Raw genomic sequence first — 22107 nt, forward strand, 5'->3', positions numbered from 1 at the left:
GGATGAGCTCAGGCGTGTTTGCAACAGCACGTGCAGAGCCCGCCAGAAAGTCAGCGCTAATCACAGGCAGTGAGACATTTCCCGATCCGCGGCTGCAGAGAACAGGAAATGTCTCACGCCTGAGCTCATCCTCAGAGCCGGTTCACACTGGGGCGACTTGTGATCCGACTTCATGTCACCTCAAGTCGTCCCAAGTCGCGCTGTAGAGAAAAACAATGGAAGTGAATGGGAGCAGTGTTAATACACACGACTCAAGGCGATCCGACTTCAGAAAAGGTTCCTGTACTACTTCAATCCGACTTGTAGGCGATTTGTACCCATTGATTTCAATGGAAGTCGCCTCAGAAGTCGGATCACTGTCTTATCTGAAGCTACTTTCCAGGAAGATAACATACATTTCTCAGGCAAATCTCTCCTGCCCCCTCCCTCTCCCAGAGCTGATTGTTGTTTTATTGGCCACTGGAAAGTCTCCTGTCCTGGAGACGACTTCAAGTCGTGTTGTAAATCTCCCCAGATCGCCCTGTGGTTCATGTTCAAGTCGTGTCGGAGTCGCCTCTGAAAGTCACGCTGGAAGTCGTGTCGCCCTAGTGTGAACCGGCTCTCACTCCTCGGTGCTCCGACGCCATGTTCAGGCCCCTCCCTCTCCTGTGTCCAGCTGTTATTGTATTGTTTTATGTCATTGCAGCAATGGCTTTACAAACAATGCTACCCTTGTTTTCTGCACCCCAGAAATATGAATATATTTAAGTGTAAGTGATTATTATAACCAATATCGTATTCTAATCATTTTAGTTTTATGTGATCTAACTTTGTTTTCCAGCTGTTGACTGTGGACTCCCACAAGCTTTGCCAAATACTGTAATCCAATTATTTAATAGCACTGCTTACAGAAGCAAAGCTACTTTTGTGTGTTCAAAAGGATTTATTGCTGAGAGTGGATCCAATACATCAGTCTGCAATGCATCAGGGCACTGGGAAGGTGCCAATTTGGTGTGTAAAGGTAAGGAACCCTACTTACAACTAGGATGAACGGATACAGGGTATTTACAGTAAAATAGTTTTTGCTCAACACAACACCACAAAGCAATAGGACTCAGAAACATTATAAAAAAACAGGGTGTACTGTTTTCACAAGTAATACTATATTAGGCTGCATTCACACCTGAGCATTTTCAGCTCATAAAATGCATAAAAAATTCCTGAAAAACACCCAACAAGCAAAATCCCATTCATTTTAATGGCACCTGTTCACATCTGATGCCACGTACACACGATCGGTTCATCCGATGAAAACGGACCGATGGATTTTTTGATCAGATATCCGACGAAGCTGACTTTCATCAGTCTTGCCTATACACCATCAGTTAAAAATCCGATCGTGTCCAACGCGGTGACGTAAAACACAACGACGTGCAGAGAAAAATGAAGTTCAATGCTTCCGAGCATGCGTCGACTTGATTCTGAGCATGTGTGGATTTTTGACCGATGGATTTCCCCACAAACGATGTTTTCTTTCTTTCGGTTTTTTAACTATCAGAAAATTTTAAAATAGGTTCTATTTTTTTTCACCGGTGGGAAAAAAAAATGATGGGGCCCACACACGATCGGTTCGTCCGATGAAAACGGTCCATCGAACTGTTTTCATCAGACGAACCGATCGTTAGTACAGGGCATGAGTGTTTTATCACCTGAAGTAAAATGCCTGAAAAATGCCTTAAGCTCAAAAAAGAACATGAGCTTCTTTAAGGCAGATTATAGGCGTTTTTCAGCTTTTAACATAGGTGACCTGTACAAAAACGTGGCAAAATTGTGGAAAAAATTTACGACTTTGAAACGCTCCGGTGTGAATGCAGCCTCAAAGTAATTTGGTATCATGAGGCTCTCTTCACACCTAGGTGTTTTTGGGCATTTTCTGCTGTAATGCCACGTACACATGACCATTATTCATGTCATGGAAAAAAAATGACGTTGTTCTCGACGTGATTCCTCTCAAGCCTGCCTTGCATGCACACGATCGTGAAAAAAAACGCTTGAGCAAAGTGCGGTGATGTACAACACGTACAACTGCACTATAAAGGGGAAGTTCCATTCGAATGGCGCCACCCTTTGGGCTGATTATGCTAATTTCCCATCTCATAACTTGCTTCTGAGCATGCATGTTTTTTTCCCCCTCGTTAAAGCGTACACACGACCGTTTTTCACGGCCAATTAAAAAAAAATGCATTTTTCTCGTCATGAAAAACGGTCGTTTGTACGCAGCATAAGCCTCAGGTCTAAGGCTGCATTTACACCTGAGCGTTTTGTAGCCTGAAGCCTGAAGCTATAAAACGCTAGAGGGGAAAAAATACATTATTCTCTATGGAGATGGTTCACGCCTGGTTGATTCGGGCGTTTTTGAACGTTTGTATTCCCATAGAAACTAATGGAAACGCTCGATTCAATCGTCTAGCGCGACAACGAGCATTTCTACGGGCGTTTTGTTGCTTTAATCTGTCCTGTAAAATAGAATATTCACCCAAGAAGAAGATAAAAAAAAATCTAAAAACATAACAACAAATGATGAAAGAGATGAGCATTGTTCCTATTGGCTAAAATCAAAAACGTCAAAGTTCAAAAACGTTGGACAACTCCGTATGCAAACTCGCGAATACGTGTTAATACGCGCGTCAAAACGTGCGACAAAACGCCAAAAAAAACGACCGAAAACGCTACGCTCAGGTGTGAATGTAACATAAAACTGCCCAACAAGACAAATCCCATCCCATTTTGACCTGTACAAAAACAGGCCTAAAAATGCCTGAGAAATGCCCAACAAGTAAAATCCCATTCAATGGCACCTGTTAACATCTGAGCATTTTGTCACCTGAAGCAAAACACTTGAAAAATGCCTTAATCTCAAAAAAGAACATGAGTTTCTTTGGGGCAGATTACAGGTGTTTGTCTGCTTTTTACATTGGTGACCTGTACAAAATCGATGCGAAAACGCGGCCAAACGCAGTGAAAATTGCGGGAAAATCGTGGTAATATTGACTAACTATCTACATGAAAATGGGCAGTTCTATCTGGCTGCAACAGCCAATGCAACACTTTACAATGGTGTCACATATCTCCATAAATCAGGCAGGCAACTTATTAAAACTCTGATCCAGAGGCTCGCATAAACGTGTTTTTTTTTCATTTTCGATGGAGGAAGGGAGGATTATAACCCCTGTCAGATTTTTTTTCGCCACCTGCGTCCAATTGCAGAGATTTCCATTCACTTCCTGTTCCATAGTCAAACAGGAAGTGAGAAGAAATCCCTGAAGATTAAGGGGATCTCTTGGGGACCCCCAGGTCACCAGAACTAGTGTCCCCATTGAAAGATTTTCCCTCTATTACTTTTCTCGCGACAACCCGAAATTTGGGAATTTCTTTTATGTTCACTTTCAATGATAAAGGTAAACAGGACAAATAGAGAAGGCTAATTTATTTAACGGGGGCACAGACAGCAATAAAAAGTGTTCTAATCCCACTGCACTTCATCCAAAACGAAAAAAAAAGTTTTCCCTTTAGTTATACTTTATTTGTGGACAGATTTTTTCCCCTCTCTCCCCATGTAAATTTGTTTGTGTAACATTTAGGCAAGCTTAAGTTGGGCTTACACAGCCTGGAATCAGCATCACAGTCACATTTTTACAAATTTGCAAAAGTTTAAATTCCTATGGGAATTAGCACTCATTATTAGTATTTTAATACTGAAGCATACAAGCAAATGTCATCTAGTAAATCTGATGTATTTTCTGGGTTCATTTAACCCAGAATGGGGATATATAGGGAGGGGGGGGGGGGTATTTTGTTCTGCAACCCTACCTTCCTAAAACATCTGCAGCAACAGATCACTTTTCACTTTATAAGTAACGTGCTGCAAAGGTAGGCAGGGCAGAACCATCTCTAAACATGCAGACTGAAGGGACAAGAAGTGCTGATGACATCACAAGTAATGTCACTGCACCAAACAAAATACAATTGTTTGCTATGCTGCTATGTAGAACACTTAGAGAACGATTCATAGGAGGTTAAAAATCTCAAGAGTTAACTGATTGAACTCCTGGGCTTAATGCTGGACTGTAGCTGTTATTGAGAGCCTACAGAACCACGGTGACTCAGTGTGCAAAACTAAACTGAGGTCTAGATTGGAATGCACATGGAGCACTGGCAGGCCCCATGAGGCCCAATGGTTTGTTTTTGCACTGGGGCTATCAATTCTGCATACTTTGTGATAAATCTAAATAATGAATAATTAGGTTAGGCTTAGGGAGCCTTACACCATTGGTATGTTTTTCTTTATAAGAAGTGATAAAGGCACAGACTACTGTGAGCAAATGTCCCCACTGCAGTATTCGAGAAGTAAACATAGGTACCAATTAATTTGTGCCAATAGGAAGCTAAAATAGTACAAAATTGTTTTGAATGATGTATAGGCTGTACTACTTATGCAATTGTAGGTAATAATTATTTAAAAAAATTATAACAGTTGCAGACTGTGGACCTCCACCTTCAATTCAAAATGCAATGGCAGTGCGGTTACAGAACACTACATATGGAAGTACGCTTATTTTTAAATGTTTATTTGGTTACACTAAGGCTAGTGGGAATGAGATTGCTACATGTAATGAAGATGGGGAATGGGACGGAGCTGATCTTTCATGCCGAGGTAAGGTTCATCATTACAACCTATACAGTGTATTGTTTGTTAAACAGTGTATCGTTCAGATGGCAGAGACCTAACACAGAGTCTAAAGCATGCCATAGATGGTGCAAATTTCTTTCCTGCAACACTTATAGAGCGATTCAACCATAGGTTGCAGGAAAGAAATTTGCACAATTCACAAATCAACACAAACAGTGCTGACAGGGGAATTGTCCCATTTAGCAGCAGCTAATTCAAGTGCAGCAAGTGCTAATTCTAATTCGCATGTGCAGTCACAAGCATAGGAGGCCAAGATAAGCAAGGACTAGAATGCGCACGCAAGGCCTTGGTATATGATTGCAATGGACTTCATTGTCGAGCTTCCCTCTTCTGAGGGGTTTTCTTCCATCTTTGTGGCGGTTGATCATCTATCCAAGATGGCACATTTCATTTCTATGAGAGGGACCCCATCGTCAGCAGAAACAGCCAGGATTTTTGCAGAATAAATGGTAAGGCTACACTGAATTCCCAGTGATATTGTTTCAGATTGTGGAGGACAGTTCACGTCAAGATTCTGGAAAGCATTATGTGAAGCACTGAGTAACAAGCTAAACTTTTCCTCAGCCTACCACCCACAGACTGAATGAACTTATCATACTTTGGAACAGTATTTACTCTGTTTTTCTTCATTTACTCATGAGGATTGAAATTCCCTGTTGTCATTAATGGAATTTGCATTCAACAACTCTACCCATTATGCCACAGATCAGTCACACTTCTTTTCCACCACTCTTTTTTGCCTGTGCTGGTACCAGATTCTTCATTGCCGGCTATCCAGGACAAGTTGAACTGCATTAACACTAACAACCAGGTACTAAAGGGAACCATTTACAAAGCTCAGAAAGATAACAAGAAGTAACTTGATAAGAAAGGGGGGAAGAACTGGATCCGAGGTCAGGTAATCATGTGCGGCTCTCAACAATGAACCTGAAGTTGGCATGTCCCTCTAAAAAAACTGGGACCTAGATATGTGGGGCCATTCCCAGTTAAAAAAAAAAGTTAGTTCAGTGGCCTATGAAATGGAACTTCCAGAATTATTCAGAATTCATCCTGTGTTTCATGTTTCATTACTTAAGCCTGATGTATTGAATCCTTTTCCTGATCGAAAGGTGGGACCTCCAGAGCAATAATGGTGGATAGGGTGGAAGAATTTGAAGTTGAAGCTATCCTAGATTGCAAGAAATGACAGGGTCAAACTCAATACCTAATTAAGTGGAAAGGATTTGGTCCTGAGGAGAATTCTTGGGAGACGATGCAAGCCTTTGGGCTCGGAGACTTTTACAAGCTTTTCACCGTGCTCACCCTGAAAAGATGTTTAATTGGGTATCCAGAGGCTTTCCTTAAGGAATGGACATTGTCAAGATCTCATGCAGAAGGTGCTCATTCCCATTCAGCAGCTGCTAATTCTCTTGCAGCAAGTGCTAATTCTAATGCACATGTGCAGAGTCACAAGCATAGGGGCCCAAGATGAGCAAGTAATATAATGTGCACGCAAATTCGCATTCGTGCATTCACAGATTCTGGTGCACAGCTCAGTGCTGGATTGTCTTCAGTTTTGGTTCCTGCATTCCTGATTCTAATCCATGTCTGCTAACCTTGTTCCTGACCCCTCTCCTGGATCACCTCTGGCTGCTATATCTGCTTGTTGCTTATGTTACCGACCCTGGCTTGGATTTATGACTACGTCTCTGCCTTCTGATTTGGTACCCCACTCGCCAGCACATTACTGACTTCTGCCTGTTCCCGACTGATCCTGATTCTGCACCTGTCTGCCTGGCTCCCACTGAACAAGGCTTGTAACCAGAGTCCACACAACCACTGGAAGGACTCCTGTGTCTCCAAGCTCCAGGTCACTCCTACAGCTTCCAGGCACCTGTGTCCTTCCACTGCCCTAGCAGTCCCTGTCTCCACTACTAGGGGTGCTTGGATGGGAATTGTGCAAGAGGCCAGCCTCATTATCTCAGGCTCCACAGTCAGGCACATGACAGGAATCCCTCCTGCTGAGCCACTGTCTGCTCCCAGCGGGGGAATCTGTCCCCGCCAGAAGACACTGATAATTGCTAGCGGCTATAGCAGTCTCCTGCGATAATCGCAAATTAATCCGGCAGGTTGGTTGTACCCAGGTTGATTGATCGATCAACTTAGTACATTCAGCCTGACCACACACAATTTGAATCTTAGACGGTTCCCGCTGAACCGGTTGAGATTCGAACCATCTATGGCCAGCCTTAGGGCTGGTTCACACCAGGTGCAGTCCACAGATGCACCTGGTGTGAAAAATGCATGTACAGTGTTTTCCATGTATTCCAATGGCGCTAGTTCACGCCACTCCAGTTCAGTCAACAAAAATAGAACATGATGCATTTTCTTCTGTATGGAAAGCATCTAGCTAGCAGACCACCTAGGCTATGACCTCCACCTCATGGAAAAAAAGACCAGGTTGCTCTCTTTGCCAGTGTATTTATACAGACTCCCTCTTACAATCTGGGCACTTCTTCCCAGGGATTGACCAAGACTGTTTAAATATTCAGCAGTCGATTAGACTCTGCCTGCCCACTAACTTCCATAACATTTGTGGGCCAGTTAGGGGGAAGCAGCCAGTTCTGCAGTCACTGAAACATAGAACAGGCCAGAACAATCAACACTGCCCAGGGGCGGACTGGCCTGGGTGACAGGAATGCATCTTCCCCCCGGGCCGCTCTAATGTTCTTTACAAGGGCCGCTGAGCTGGCTGAGAGCGGCAGCTCGGGTGGCAGGCACGGCCAAATTCAGTACTGCAGCGATGATTCTGTTCTGGGCTGACACAGTCTGTGTGTTACAGAGTTCAGCCCAGCCCCTCCCTCCTCCACACGAAGCTCTAACTAACTATCAGAGGCTGGGTGGATCTATTCTGCTCTCTCTTTCCCAACCCACACTTCTGGCAGAACGTGTGTTGTCTGCGAAGATGATATGTGGGCGGGAAAGTTAAAACAGAGCAGTCTGCAGTGCTCAGCATCCACAGCCTTAGAAAAAAACAAAAAAGTGAGCTACCTAGGACTGTCCATTGCCACCAAGTAAGTGACAAGTGAGCATTCTCCTCCCTTCCTTCCTGCCCCCCCCCTCTGCACAATACTTGCACTGCAGCCTGTAACAGTTTCTTGCCCTCCTATGTTTTTTGATGTGGGTTCACACACGGCACTGTCTTTCTGCATGTTACCCCCAGCCCCTCAGACTTCTATTAGGTTGTACATTTTTGCTGCATGTTCTGAATGCGCACAACAAGTCCTGCATGCTGCATCTTTGGTGCAATTCCAGAAAATGCAGCAAATACACACAACCTAAAAGAAGTCTGAGGGACTGCGGCTATAGAAACTGCAAGCACACCAGTGCAGTGGTGACCAGTCCATTAAGGGTGCACGGGCGCTGCCCCCTTCATCATGCCACCCCCTATATGTAAAATTGATAGATTCCTGCCTTGCATGAATCTATCCATGGCCACTGTTACCACCCCCTATTTAGGTGTCCATGTCCGGAGGGGGTGTCACAGCGGCTGCATTTGATGGGGTACAGTGGCTGCATTTGATGGGGCGCAATGGCTTCATTTGATGGGGCGCAGTGGCTGCATTTGATGGGGCGCAGTGGCTGCATTTGATGGGGCGCAGTGGCTGCATTTGATGGGGCACAGTGGCTGCATTTGATGGGGCACAGTGGCTGCGTTTGATGTTGGTTTTTTTCCAGCATTTTTTCAATTTGCTTGTGCCACTCCACTGAAAAGTGATCAATGCTCAGGTCACTTTTCAGGGACATTTGACAGGCAGTGAGGAGGTGATATCTAATTTCCTCCCTGACTGTTATTAACCTCCTAAATGCCAGTTCCTCCGTGTAATTCACATTGAACTCCACCTTATTTTCATTACTCTCTGTAGTTATTAAATGTTCTCTCACCTTATTCTTTGTACATCTAATACATAATGAGAGTTCTGAAATTCAGATGGAGTTCAAAGTGAATTTCTACACCTAAGTGGAGCGCCCCTTTCAGAAGATTTGAGGATATTATTAAACCCAGAGACTGGCGGACTTAGGCAATCGTAGATAGATTGAAATTCTGCCAGTTCAGCAGAAATTTCAATCAATCAATGTGCAGATCTATCAACTGACTTCAGTACAACCAGCGTGTCCTTTTTTTCTTTTTGTCAATCACTGCTGGCTGCTATAGCTGCCGGCATTGATCACTGTATTCTGATGGCTGGGAAATGTTCACCTCAGAGCACACAGTGACACATTTCTCTTACAGAAGCATGGCAAATCAAATGCCAGGCCTAGCATTACACCTGTGTGGCTGCAACCAAGTCTGGGCACAAGCCAGCACAGGCTCCTGGAAGAGCAGGAGGGTGGTCAGTAAGGATGAGCTCTGGCGTGTTCGCATAGAACACGTGCAGAGCCCGCCAGGAAGTGTGCACGGCGCTGCGCTAATAACAGCCAGGGAGACATTTCACGATCCCTGCAGCCGAGCATCAGGACAATGTCTCCCTGGCTGTGATTAGCACAGCGCCGTGCTCACTTCCTGGCGGGCTCTGCACGTGTTCTATGCGAACACGCCACAGCTCATCCTTAGTGGCCAGTAAGAGGAAAGCTGTTTACTTACATTATTTCCCTGCTTCTAAACCTGCTCCACTGCCGCACCAGGCCCACAATGCCTTTAATCTGGTCCTGGGGGCCAGTGCACAGGCCTGTGCCTGCACATGCACAGAAGCGCCCACACAGAGAGAGTGACCACTTCACATTGACCGCACAGAGAGAGACTGCGCAACATTGCTTCCAGAGAGAAATGGCAATGTGTAGCGATTTTTCTCTCTGTGCCGGAAATGTGAAGTGGTTTCTTTCTCTGTTTAGGCAACGTGGAACAATTTTTTTTCTGTGCTGGAAATGTGGAGCAATTTCTCTCTCTCTCTCTCTCTCTTTCTCTCAGTGTGGGCAATGTGGAACATTCTCCCTCTCTCTCTGTGGGCAATGTGGAGCAGTCTCCCTCTCTCTCTCTGTGCAGGCAATGTGGAGCAGTCTCCCTCTCTCTCTGTGCAGGCAATGTGGAGCAGTCTCCCTCTCTCTCTGTGGGCAATGTGGAGCAGTCTCCCTCTCTCTCTGTGGGCAATGTGGAGCAGTCTCCCTCTCTCTCTGTGCAGGCAATGTGGAGCAGTCTCCCTCTCTCTCTCTGTGCGGGCAATGTGGAACAGTCTCCCTCTCTCTCTGTGGGCAATGTGGAGCAGTCTCTCTCTCTCTCTCTCTCTCTGTGCAGGCAATGTGGAGAAGTCTCTCTCTCTCTCTGCAGGCAATGTGGAGCAGTCTCCCTCTCTCTCTCTCTGTGCGGGCAATGTGGAGCAGTCTCCCTCTCTCTCTGTGGGCAATGTGGAGCAGTCTCCCTCTCTTTCTGTGCAGGCAATGTGGAGCAGTCTCCCTCTCTCTCTGTGGGCAATGTGGAGCAGCCTTCCTCTCTCTCTGTGCGGGCAATGTGGAACAGTCTCCCTCTCTCTCTGTGCAGGCAATGTGGAGAAGTCTCTCTCTCTCTCTGCAGGCAATGTGGAGCAGTCTCCCTCTCTCTCTGTGCAGGCAATGTGGAGCAGTCTCCCTCTCTCTCTCTGTGCGGGCAATGTGGAACAGTCTCCCTCTCTCTCTGTGGGCAATGTGGAGAAGTCTCTCTCTCTCTCTCTCTCTGCAGGCAATGTGGAGCAGTCTCCCTCTCTCTCTGTGCAGGCAATGTGGAGCAGTCTCCCTCTCTCTCTGTGCAGGCAATGTGGAGCAGTCTTTCTCTCTCTCTCTGTGCGGGCAATGTGGAGAAGTCTCAGCCTCTCTCTCTCTCTCTCTGTGCGGGCAATGTGGAGCAGTCTCCCTCTCTCTCTGTGCGGGCAATGTGGAGCAGTCTCCCTCTCTCTCTGTGCGGGCAATGTGGAGAAGTCTCTCTCTCTCTCTCTGTGCGGGCAATGTGGAGCAGTCTCCCTCTCTCTCTCTGTGCGTGCAATGTGAAGCAGTCTCTCTCTCTCTCTCTCTATGTGCGGGCAATGTGGAGCAGTCTCCCTCTCTCTCTCTCTCTCTCTGTGCGGGCGATGTGGAGAAGTCTCTCTCTTTCTCTCTCTCTGTGCAGGCAATGTGGAGCAGTCTCCCTCTCTCTCTGTGCAGGCAATGTGGAGAAGTCTCTCTCTCTTTGTGCGGGCAATGTGGAACAGATGGATGGTGAGCTGGTTCAGTGGTTCAATGGGCCACTTGACTAGACTTGCCCCCCAGGCCTAAGGCTGCCAGCCCTCCCCTGACACTGCCACACTGATGACAGTGAGCCAGAACGAAATTTGTCTAACAACGAAATGAAACGCCTCTGGATATAGTCAGCTAGAACTAAATTTACCTAATTTACCTTATGATAGTACCTATCTAGGAGGGTACTACAACAAGTATTATAACACCATGTATCTATCTATGTCCATGTATCTAGTCATTATTTTGACCTAAATACAAGTAGAAATATATAGCATTTTATAGTAAGGCATACATACTACCTTTAGTTTATTTGTTGTATTTTTAACATTTAATTATTTCAATTTTGTTGCTTTATTTTCAGTTCCACATATATGTTCACAGTTTTACCCTATTCCTTAGGCATAGAAAACATAGATCTTGACAAACAATCCTATTTCTGCATTTTGCTACTATGATCTACTAAACTGCCAGTTTAAATCACTCATTGAAGGCTACTGACTGCTTTGGTAAAAGTATCACACATAGATTTTGAAGCTACCATGAAATCCCTGCAACCATCAACAATATAATCATCTGTTAATTATTGCCCATTTAACCCCTGATTAATTGTAGGATTGAATTCCCATATAAGTTTTGAAATGGAATTTGATAATCCCAGTAAATAATTAGTCCATGCCAGATTTCAATACAATACAGTTTATGAACACATCTCTAAAGGACAGCGAAAATTACAAACACATAGCCAACAGTCAATAGCAAGACAAAAAACTACTACACCCCAAGTCCCCGGATTATATTATAATCAATCATATTTTAGATCCGTATTGTAAATAAATACCAGGGAAAAGGCAACATCATGGGAATTAAATAAAGGTCCACATGCTGCTGAGGAAAACAAATATGTGTTACTATAAGCGTGCCTCATGAAATAAAGACAGCTTCTCACTGCAATAAAAGGATGATGAAAATAACTGAACATATATGATGGTTTGGGTTTGTTATGCACTTGCCTCTGATGCAGTCGGTTGAACCCGGTGAAACCGGACAGGCCTTTTCCACCTGCCATGGGTTCTGAATTCCAGACTTTCAACATGGGAAGTTAATAAGTATAAATTAACTTTATGTACTTTTCAGTTTGACTGCTTTAAGAACATTGAAATAATTCAAATGAGAGGATGCCTTTGAACCCGTGTGAGGGAGGTTGAGAAAGACTACAGAAAAGTACATGGTTACCCTTGTATTCATTTACAATACAGATCTAGATCTTTGTCTTTTAGAGATGTGTTAATAAAGTGTATTGCATTGACATCTGTCAGGGACTAATTACTTACTGGGATTATGTCACTTAATACAATGAATACGGAGCTGTGTCCTATTTTTATTGTATTTTTGGTTCCAATAGTAGAAGGTGTCCGAGGAGGGTGAAGGTCTGCTTTAACTTTACTGGCATTTTTACTGACCTTCACCCTAGACCCAATTTCTGTCTCATCCAAATGGGTTCTAGAACCTCCAGAGCTAGCACTGCAGGAGAATAACAGTGACATTATTTCTTTATTCAATCTATTTACAACTGTTGCTGAAGATAAAAATCCAAATAATGGCTTTTCTATTTTTAGGAGATATTTATATAATTATAAATCACTTTCTTTTCTTCCCCCTACCCCCAAATCCTATTTGTTTTTGCATACTCTACAAATAACTATGCTATTTCATTTTTCATTAAGAAATTAACTGTGGACAGCCACCATCACTGCTCAATACAAATAGAGTGTGGAACGGATCCACAAACCTTGGGAGTGAAGTAAAATATACGTGCCTGACAGGCTTTTATAATCCTAATATTTGGCATGTGTCAAGATGCACATTCAATGAGTCATGGGTAAACGCAACCTTCCTCTGTACAGGTAATGCATGCCTTGCATTTTTTTTTTTTTTTTTTAATCTTGTTCATGCTTGCTATGATTGCTATAAGCCTGGTGTGTTGGATCAAGATCTCAGGGTCAAGCTGCCCCTGTTCATTTTTTATTGCTAGCAGAAAATGAGGCAGTGATTTCTCTCCTGATACTGCTTGTAAAAGACATATTTAGGTAAACCTAAATAGCATTTCAACGGGAGAGAACTAAAAATTCTGCCAACGTCAATTATTTTCTCCTCACTATAGCAAAAAATAGAAGCAATTTATTTGAAGTTTCCAAATACTTTTCAGTTATATGCAGAGCTTTTAGCAATGCCATTTGCCCAGTACATCTTTTTTATGCAGTCTAGTCATTCACTTATTTGGTAGCCTAAAGTGAACTTGTACTTTTAAAGTAAAAATTTGCTGATACAGAGAATGATTATAAATGTTAATTGTGCCTAAGCAGTGACCTGAAAATGTAAGTTTTCTCCTATATTTCTCTTGAAAAATAGCAGTGCACTGCCTGGTATCTGAGGGTGCCTAAGCACTCCTGTGCCTACAACACCATAGCTGCAAATCTGTGGTGGGGAATTTATGAACCTGCTGCCACTGGCAGCTACTCTCAAGATTTGAAGTGAGATTTGGTGTCAAAACAGTGTTGCTTAATGTTCTCTATGCTGGAGACTCTGACATAAGAAAGTAAAACCCTCCCTAACGAAGGGGGTCTAAGAGGACTGATACAAGCTATTGGGTTTTTTGACTGAAGAAAATTTTGCAACCTCAGTGATTTGATTTCATCGCCTCATTTCTCGTTCTGGGCCTACTTACAATCCAGACATTTTCTGAATCACCCTAAACTTAAAGTGAGCTTCAGTAGGGTACTTTGACCTTTTGAGAAGTTTTGCACCACAACTTCTCTCCAACATCACCTGATATCTACTGTCTACAGCTTATTTTTTGTAAACTTTCAAACAGGAACTCTAAATTAGTGGAAAATAGACTTATGGGCCAAGCTATTTGAGGTGGACTGGAGTAAGATCTTTGCAGCCATTCACTGGGGCTCCCTATCCTAAACGGTAACACTCAGGAGCACAACTATAAGATGTCTTAATATTGGTACAGGACAATGTGCCTGCTTCACAAAAGAACTGTGGAAGGAGACCTGATCCACATCTGGTGGATGTGTCTCAATGTTAAACAATACTCGATTTAAGTCCATACAATTATTACCAGGGTCATTAGCTACTCCTTAAATATCTTGCCTATGCATTTTTTACTGCAACACTCCTCAACGCTAGGCTATGCTTACACTGAATACCTAGCCAAGCTTATGGTAAATGCAGCATATATGTACAGTCCTACACATTAGCAGCGTCAACAAACCCCTATATTGCTGGAATTGTTCACAAGAGTGAATTAGATAGCAGAAATTAGGGAGTTGATACATATCTCCCACAAAAGAATCTCCAAGTATAGAAAAATCTAGTCATGCTGGTATCATTTTGAAACCACTACGGAATACAAAACCATAAAGACACAGATGTCTTGAATAATAGGGAACTTATCGGGGGAAAAAAATAGGCCTATCAAGAGTTGCTTGTTGCCAACATCTCTAATACCACTACAGACAATAACATTTTCTCCCATGGGCAATTGTTTGCAAAAGAGAACAATGTTCTTTAAAACAATGCTTTTTTTTCATATTTATTAAGTATTTACAGTATCTCACAAAAGTGAGTACAACCCCCACTTTTTTGTAAATATTTTATTATATTTTTTCATGTGACAACACTGAAGAAATTACACTTTGCTACATTGTGTCTGGAAAGCATAGTGTAATTGGAGGTATCAGAACAAGTACAACCTAGAATATAGCACCTTTAGGGCATCACATTTTTTTTAGTGTACCACCCTCACAAATTTGATGAAGATATTTAATCCCTTTAGGGGCCCAGACATTGGGATCTGAAAAATAAAAGAATTCTGTAAGGGTGGGATTTAACCATAAGGGTGTATGTGGAGACCAAATATGAAAGGACACAGGGAGCTTTAAACGCAAGGCTTTGATGAGTATAACCGGCTATCAGCCAGTTATGGGCATGGGGGAGCATCACAGCAATATAATAGGCATGTAAGTCAGGGCAAGCTAACCTTACTTGGATCCAAGGCCTCTTCAGCATTGACAGACTAGACCCAGAGGAGACCACTACACCAAAATACTTGGTGGAGGACATCCATTTCAATGGTAGGGCAGGATCAGCTACAGCATGTGCACTGTCATTTATTGGTAGAATTTGGGATCTGTCCCAGTTCACCTTTCAAACTGGAGAAGGGTAAAAAGGAGAAAATCTGTATGGAGGGACCCATGCCATTAAAAAACAGAACTAAATCTATGGCGTACAACGCAGTTTTTTCCGCTGTAGAGCCCACCTGAATACCCTTAACAAGGCTCCATCAATAGTGCAAATAGAGGCAGTAAGAACCGACACCCTTGCCATGTCCCCCTGCCAATCGAGGGGGCTCAGAGAGAAGTCTGTATTTTTCAAATGCATTTGAAAAAGAGGACGAAGTTCCTGGAAATACGTCATGCACACCCCTTTTCCAGACATCCACCAGGCATTTTGACAGCTGTCTTCCTTGTGTGTGGCTGGAAACACCGCCGCTAATATCCATACCTTGTGCTGGCTTTCGCCCTGTACTCTCTGGTCTCTGCTCGGTGATGCCTACAGCCTCACACTGATCACAGATGCTTGGTCTCTGCTTGGTGTTCCCTATCCATGCTCTTTCATGTTAACTTCAATGCAAGTGTACTGGTTATTTTAATAAAGTGTTTTTTTATTTGATACTGACCTCAGCTCCCTGCTTTTTGTATCCTTCTGCATAAAATGCCCAACAGACTCTCAGGGAGCAACACAAATTGGATAGAAATATTTACTTTCTCAAATACAAAACTTAAAAAATAAAAATACGTTTTAATTGGAATGGAGCATTAAGTAAAATAACTTTATTTATTTTTTTCCACTGGAGAGGTTGACTGTGGATTGCCTTTAACTATTGAACATGCTGACTGGTTGTGGAATAATGAGAGTGCTGTGGGAAGCTATATATATTATAAATGTAAACCTGGATTCAGAGATAATGGAGAAAGGAATTTTTCCCAGTGCCTGATGAATTCTACCTGGGAAGCACTGAATCTAACATGTACAGGTATTTTTCCCTGACTTTTTTCTACATTTGAGTGGTGGATATTTAAAAATCTGTCCTTACATCTGTACAAATGGTTTGAACTGTCTCTCTAGCCTAACTGCACCATGGATTCAAAAGTGTTCTCATGTATTGCCTGGTTTCAGGGCTTACTTTCCATTATAAAGTGTACAGTAGAGTCCAGACTTTTCTCTCCTGTAGTTAAAGCGAAGGTCCCACAAAGTTTTCTTTTAAAAGCTAGCAGCTACAAATACTGTAGCTGCTGACTTTTAATAAATGGACACTTACCTGCCAGGATGCCCGCGATGTTGGCAGCAGTTGCTCGTCTCTCGGCTGCCCCCACCGCCATCCATGGGAGTCTCTCCCCGGAAGTGGGTGCAAATACCTGTATTATACAGATATCTGCACCCCCCATCCCCCCTGAAAGGTGCCAAATGTGACACTGGAGGGGGGGAGGGTTCCGAAAAGCGGAAGTTCAATTTTTGGGTGGAACTCCACTTTAATAAACAAAGCTAGGTTATCTCCTTGCCTTCAACTTGTGATTAAACACAGAAAGGATAAAGACACTTTGAAATTAGGTGCACTCATCCTTTTTGCTTCCCCTCCACAGATGCATACTTACCTGAAGCCACTGATTTCAGCCTACAGTGTTTGTTTGCATCCTGTCTGGCCTGCGCATTACAGCCCCATATGCTTCTATAGGACTTTATCCCACCATCTCCATTTGTCTCCAGCCTTGGGATGGCTGTAACGTGCAGGCACAGACTTGCAGCGATGGATTGAAATGACCACCAGGTGCTGAGTTGAGGTGAATATGCATCTGAGGAGGAATGTGGGTTAGGTCAAAACAAAGGGGCTATAAGTACAAGTGCACTTTGTCATAAGTGTTTTTTTTTTTTATAAAATATGTGCATAGCCATTCATCCAGCAAATTTGCATGTACATTTCTTCTTTGCAAATTGGGCTTTTCTGAACAAATGTTGGTTTATTAGGTGCAGTAGTAAAATACAATACAAACAAATGGCAGTAGTAAAATGCAGCATAAAAAAAAACACGTGTTCAGAAGAGAAAATGGCCAAAGAAACTTTTATTTTTATTCAGTTGGTACAGAATGAATGTACATGCAGATTCTGTACCAAATGGACACATTTTTAAGCAGTTTTCCTTGTAAGTTTAGGGAGATATGAATGGCCCCAAGTTCAGCTTTAAATATGTGGGACCAACAACCTTATCCTGCCCCATCATGCACACTAATAAATAGTCCCTAGTGTATCCTTAATGTAAAGTTAATACTGCATACACGTTTACAGCACCTTAATCTTTTTACATAGGTATGTATTTATTTACGTGTTCATTTATTCTTTTAAGAAAAAGAAGATTTAATAAGAAACCTGGAAATGTTCAATGAGACATGTCTGAATTGGACAAAAAGTACCGATTTTTTTGGCCGGGAGATCAGGTATAAGGTAATCCAGAAGTTCCAGTTTATATATAGGAAGGTTAATGACTTAGTGACACTGATAACATGATTCGCTTCTTGGTTCAAACAGTTCAGCGTATTTGGAGTAAGGCTGGAGGACAAAGAGTTTGTGGATGAGAAGACTTTCAACTATACTACAGATGATGAAAATCCATTTGTATGTTTGGAACTACATCCAGATACTAACTACACCATCACACTGACAGCTCTTTTTCCTGAAATTCCAACAGCAGTGCTAACTGTAACAACGCAAACATCTAGTAGGTAACAGTTAATTTTCTAGTTGAGGACCTACAATATTAAACTTTAAAGACCAGATTCCTTATTTTGGTTTTGGGGGCTACCAGTGACTTCATTCACTCAACGGCTTCCTTTATATCACACTGGCTGGTGGGATTGTGAATGGTGTGTATATATGTTTCACCTAGGTTTTTATTATTAGGTTTAAAACAGAACACAACATGCAGATAACAGTACATAAAAATATATGTGTGTCCAGATGGTTACACAAGAATGATGTTATTAAATAATAGCCAGAGTTCTGGCACAAAGCGTGGACAATGAATGAGTATAATTCCAGTGGAAAAAAACATATTGTTATGTCCCACAGGCATATGGATTTAAGTTGTAAATGCTTTGGTGCATAATTAATAGGGTGGGTATACAGGAAGGGTGATAGAAAGAAAGTGGGGGGGAGGAGGGGAGGGGGGGAAATAGGGAAAAGGAACAGGGGAAGAGAGTTTGGGATGAGCACCATATAACAACAGTAATGCAACACTATAACAAGTAATGGTTAAGGAAAAAGATACATTTATGGTCCGACCACCCTTTGGGGATGGCAGAGGGCCTGCCTTTATCAGTCATATTAGCCACCGAAGGATATAAAAAATTAGGGTACGCAAATGTCTAGGAGTTTCGTCCAAGAGATCATTCCCATCTTTCCATTTTTTGGTTCAATGGCTGTCGCTGAATAAATGAGGTTGAATATTGTAGAAACATTGTACTCTGAGATAAACCCACCACACATGGTACATAGTACCCTCGTAGCATTCCCTATAACAGAAAGGTGAGGTACAAGTACAAGGTACTAACAGGAGAGAACTTTGTACTTTGCCTCCACCAGAGTAGTGTTCATAATCCTGTGTCTGAACATCACGCCCACGTCTCCTCCTCTATCTCCTCTCCCATCTTGGTTTCCCATACTGTCTGATATGGAAGCTTACCCATAGGAGTAGAGAAGAAGTTGTACAGCTCCAAAATGTCACCCCTTGTTCCTATTTATACATCTATTCTCAAAAAAAGTAGTTGTTATAGTCCAGAACTGTTGGGGTAACTGCCCCAGAGGAAAAATGGGGTTATTATAGGGGGGCAACAGGCATATGTAGAGACCGAAAAGGGTGAGTTTTACATATTGTGTCTCAGAAGCTGGAGGAAATGCGATTCACTTTGGTGTTTTACCTACACATTGTCAGGGGCTCCAGGGTTTGTAAATGATGTCGATATTAAGCTCTGGTATTAGTCATGGAGTCTGGAGACTTTGTAGATTTTTGAGTGAAATAAAGCCTCTATTTGTAGGACCACATCCTTTCTTTTAGCCAGACCGTATTATTTGCCCAGCTGTCCACAAACTATTTTATATGTCATCTGACCAAAGCTCAGGGCTCTGACCCTAACACTCCTCTGCGTGAGCCTTAAGCTGGTTGAAAAGTCACTAAAAGGTACAAGTGCTGCCTGTTTGTTCTTGGGGAACCCATTAGAGGGCACCCTGTTAGTCAGGAACTGACATAAATGTAGTTAGTGGCTCAGATGAGCAGATATTTTGTTGATGCTATGCAGTGATGGACTGTGTTTGTTTAATGCCTTGCTGAATAAAAGTGCAACATAAAAACGTATTTGGACTGTACCTGTGTTCCTGCCCCGTGCATAGTTTACTGCTGGCAATACCAGCTGAGCCTGCCCCCTGTTACACAGAGTAAATATTATATACTATTATAGAATAATAATATAAGGTATAATGTATGTGTCTGTTTTCCAGGGAAACACATATTTGGTAACCTTATATCGTTTAATGATTCATGCTTGACATGGACAGGAAGCTCTTCAGCCAAATATTCAATGGAAGTATACACAGTAAGTAGAATAGAAGTTATGTCTATATAGGTGTATATATAGGTACAGTATCTCACAAAAGTGAGTACATCCCTCAAATTTTTTAAAAATATTTTAATATATCTTTTCATTTGACAACATTGAAGAAATGACACTTTGCTACAATGTAAAGTAGTGAGTGCACAGCTTATATAACAGTGCACTCATGCAGCCTCAGATCATGACACTCCCGCCACCATGCTTGACTGTAAGCAAGACACACTTGTCTTTGTACTCCTCACCTGGTTTCTGCCACACACGCTTGACACCATCTGAACCAAATAAGTTCACCTTGGTCTCATCAGACCACAGAACAAGGTTTCAGTAATCCATGTCCTTAGGCTTGTCTTCAGCAAACTGTTTGCTGGCTTTCTTGTGCACCATCTCTAGAAGAGGTTTCCTTCTAGAATGACAGCCATACAGATCAATTTGATGCAGCGTGCGTCGTATGGTCTGAGTACTGACAGGCTGACCCCCACCCCTTCAACCTCTGCAGCAATGCTGGCAGTACTCATACGTCTATTTTCCAAAGACAGCCTCTGGATATGACGCTGAGCACGTGCACTCAACTTCTTTGGTCAATCATGGCGAGGTCTGTTCTGAGTGGAACCTGTCCTGTAAAACCACTGTAGGTCTTGGCCACCATTCTGCAGCTGTTTCAGGGTCTTGGCAAACTTTTTATAGCCTATGCCATCTTTATGTAGAGCAACAATTCTTTTTTTTTTTAGATTCTCAGAGAGTTCTTTGCCATGAGGTGCCATGTTAAACTTCCAGTGACCAGTATGAGAGAGTGAGAGCGATAACACCAAATTTAACACACCTGAGACCTTGTAATACTAATGAATCACATGACACCGGGGAGAGAAAATGGCAAATTGGGCCCACTCAGTTTTGTTGCCAGCGGTTTAGACATTAATGGCTGTGTGTTGAGTTATTTTGAGGGGACAGCAAATTTACACTGTTATACAAGCTGTACACTCACTACTTTACATTGTAGCAAAGTGTAATTTCTTCAGTGTTGTCACATGAAAAGATATAATAAAATATTTAGAAAAATGTGAGGGGTGTACTCACTTTTGTGAGATACTGTATACATGGGCACTTTTGTGTGACTATCTAAATATATTTAATTTTGGAGAGCTTTTAAGGTAAACGTTTTACAAACATACACATGAAGTTTATTACTATACAAAAATTATTTTAAATAGATGCTCTCTGCATACATCCTAAATAATTTTCCTGAACCTGCTGATAGGTAGAACAGGTCTAGGCATTACATTGTGGGAAGGAGCATATGGCTTACATGTTTTGCCCTACTAATGGATAAATGGTCAAGGGGTGCTCTATGCAGTGCTGAAGGCACAAATGTTTATGGTATGTAATCACACGTTTGCTTTGAAACTGAAGTTTAGCCATAAAAAAACATTGTTCTAGCTTTTCCAAATTAACTTACCCATAATGAAGGCTGTCCCATGTCATGCAATCAACATACAGGAATGCCCCATCTTCTTCCTGTATCTGAATAACTTTGGGTCTTTTGTGAAGCTGCTGTAAAAAGGTTACAGATTAGGGCCTGCCTCCTTCTCCCTCCTCCTCCTCCTTCATTAAGGCCCCTTTCACACGTGCGGACTGTTCAGATCCACCTGTGAGTTTTATCAGACGGACCTGAATGGGCGCTCCATGTACCTCTGTGGAGCGTCGGATGTCAGCGGTGACACCCGATCACCCCGATCCGATCCTCTCTCCGCTAAAGTGTCACGGATGCAAACCCTATTTTGCATTCGTCTGGCGGATCGGATGAAAATCGACAGCTGGTACGTTTTCATCTCATCCCCCCATAGAGGAGAGCGGAGATCTGACTGGTTTGTTTCTGCACAGTGTGCAGAGACTAACTAGTCATCTGCCGGCTCAGCGGGGATCAACGGAGCGCTGATGCCTAAAAACGGATCCGCACATGTGAAAGTTATTTCATTGCTTTCACTGCCTGTAACATGATCAGTGAATGTGGGAGATAATCCTGTGACTGATCAGGCACTCCGCCATTCATGGATCCCCTTTGAGGCAGTGAAAGCAATGAAAGAATGTTTTTCAATGGAGGAGGAGGGAGGAGGAGTGGTTTCATTAGGAACTTCTTCATTGAAGTTTCACAGAAGTCCTGAAGCCATTAACAGCACTGGAAGTTCAAAAGAAGAGGACAGACATCCCTGCAATGAAGATTTCTACAGGATCCAGCTGCCTGCAACAGGATCCAGCTGCCTGCATGACATGGCACATACTTCATTACAGGTAATTTAACTTCTAAAAGCTGTAGATCATTTTTCATGGCTAAACTTCAGCTTTAAAAGTACAAAAAACATCCAGTTTAATATGAAATATAGTTTTTTTGGGGGTTTTATTATGTAATGTGCTATGGATTTCCACAGC

At 42.6% G+C, this 22107-nt stretch overlaps 1 protein-coding gene across 2 annotated transcripts in view; it reads left to right on the top strand.

Moving 5' to 3' along the window:
* Window positions 1-22107, top strand: part of SUSD1 (sushi domain containing 1) — a 247166-nt gene that overhangs the window by 85889 nt on the left and 139170 nt on the right. For both annotated transcript variants that reach the window (XM_040361305.1, XM_040361296.1), the window contains exons 9-15: window positions 821-1000; window positions 4514-4693; window positions 12679-12858; window positions 15879-16058; window positions 17424-17521; window positions 17606-17795; window positions 19571-19665. In XM_040361305.1, the coding sequence (XP_040217239.1) occupies window positions 821-1000; window positions 4514-4693; window positions 12679-12858; window positions 15879-16058; window positions 17424-17521; window positions 17606-17795; window positions 19571-19665 (1103 nt within the window). The remainder of the gene's footprint in view (window positions 1-820; window positions 1001-4513; window positions 4694-12678; window positions 12859-15878; window positions 16059-17423; window positions 17522-17605; window positions 17796-19570; window positions 19666-22107) is intronic.

This window comes from Rana temporaria, chromosome 1 (assembly GCF_905171775.1).
Source record: "Rana temporaria chromosome 1, aRanTem1.1, whole genome shotgun sequence".
In the NCBI taxonomy this organism is placed as follows: Eukaryota; Metazoa; Chordata; class Amphibia; order Anura; family Ranidae; genus Rana; species Rana temporaria.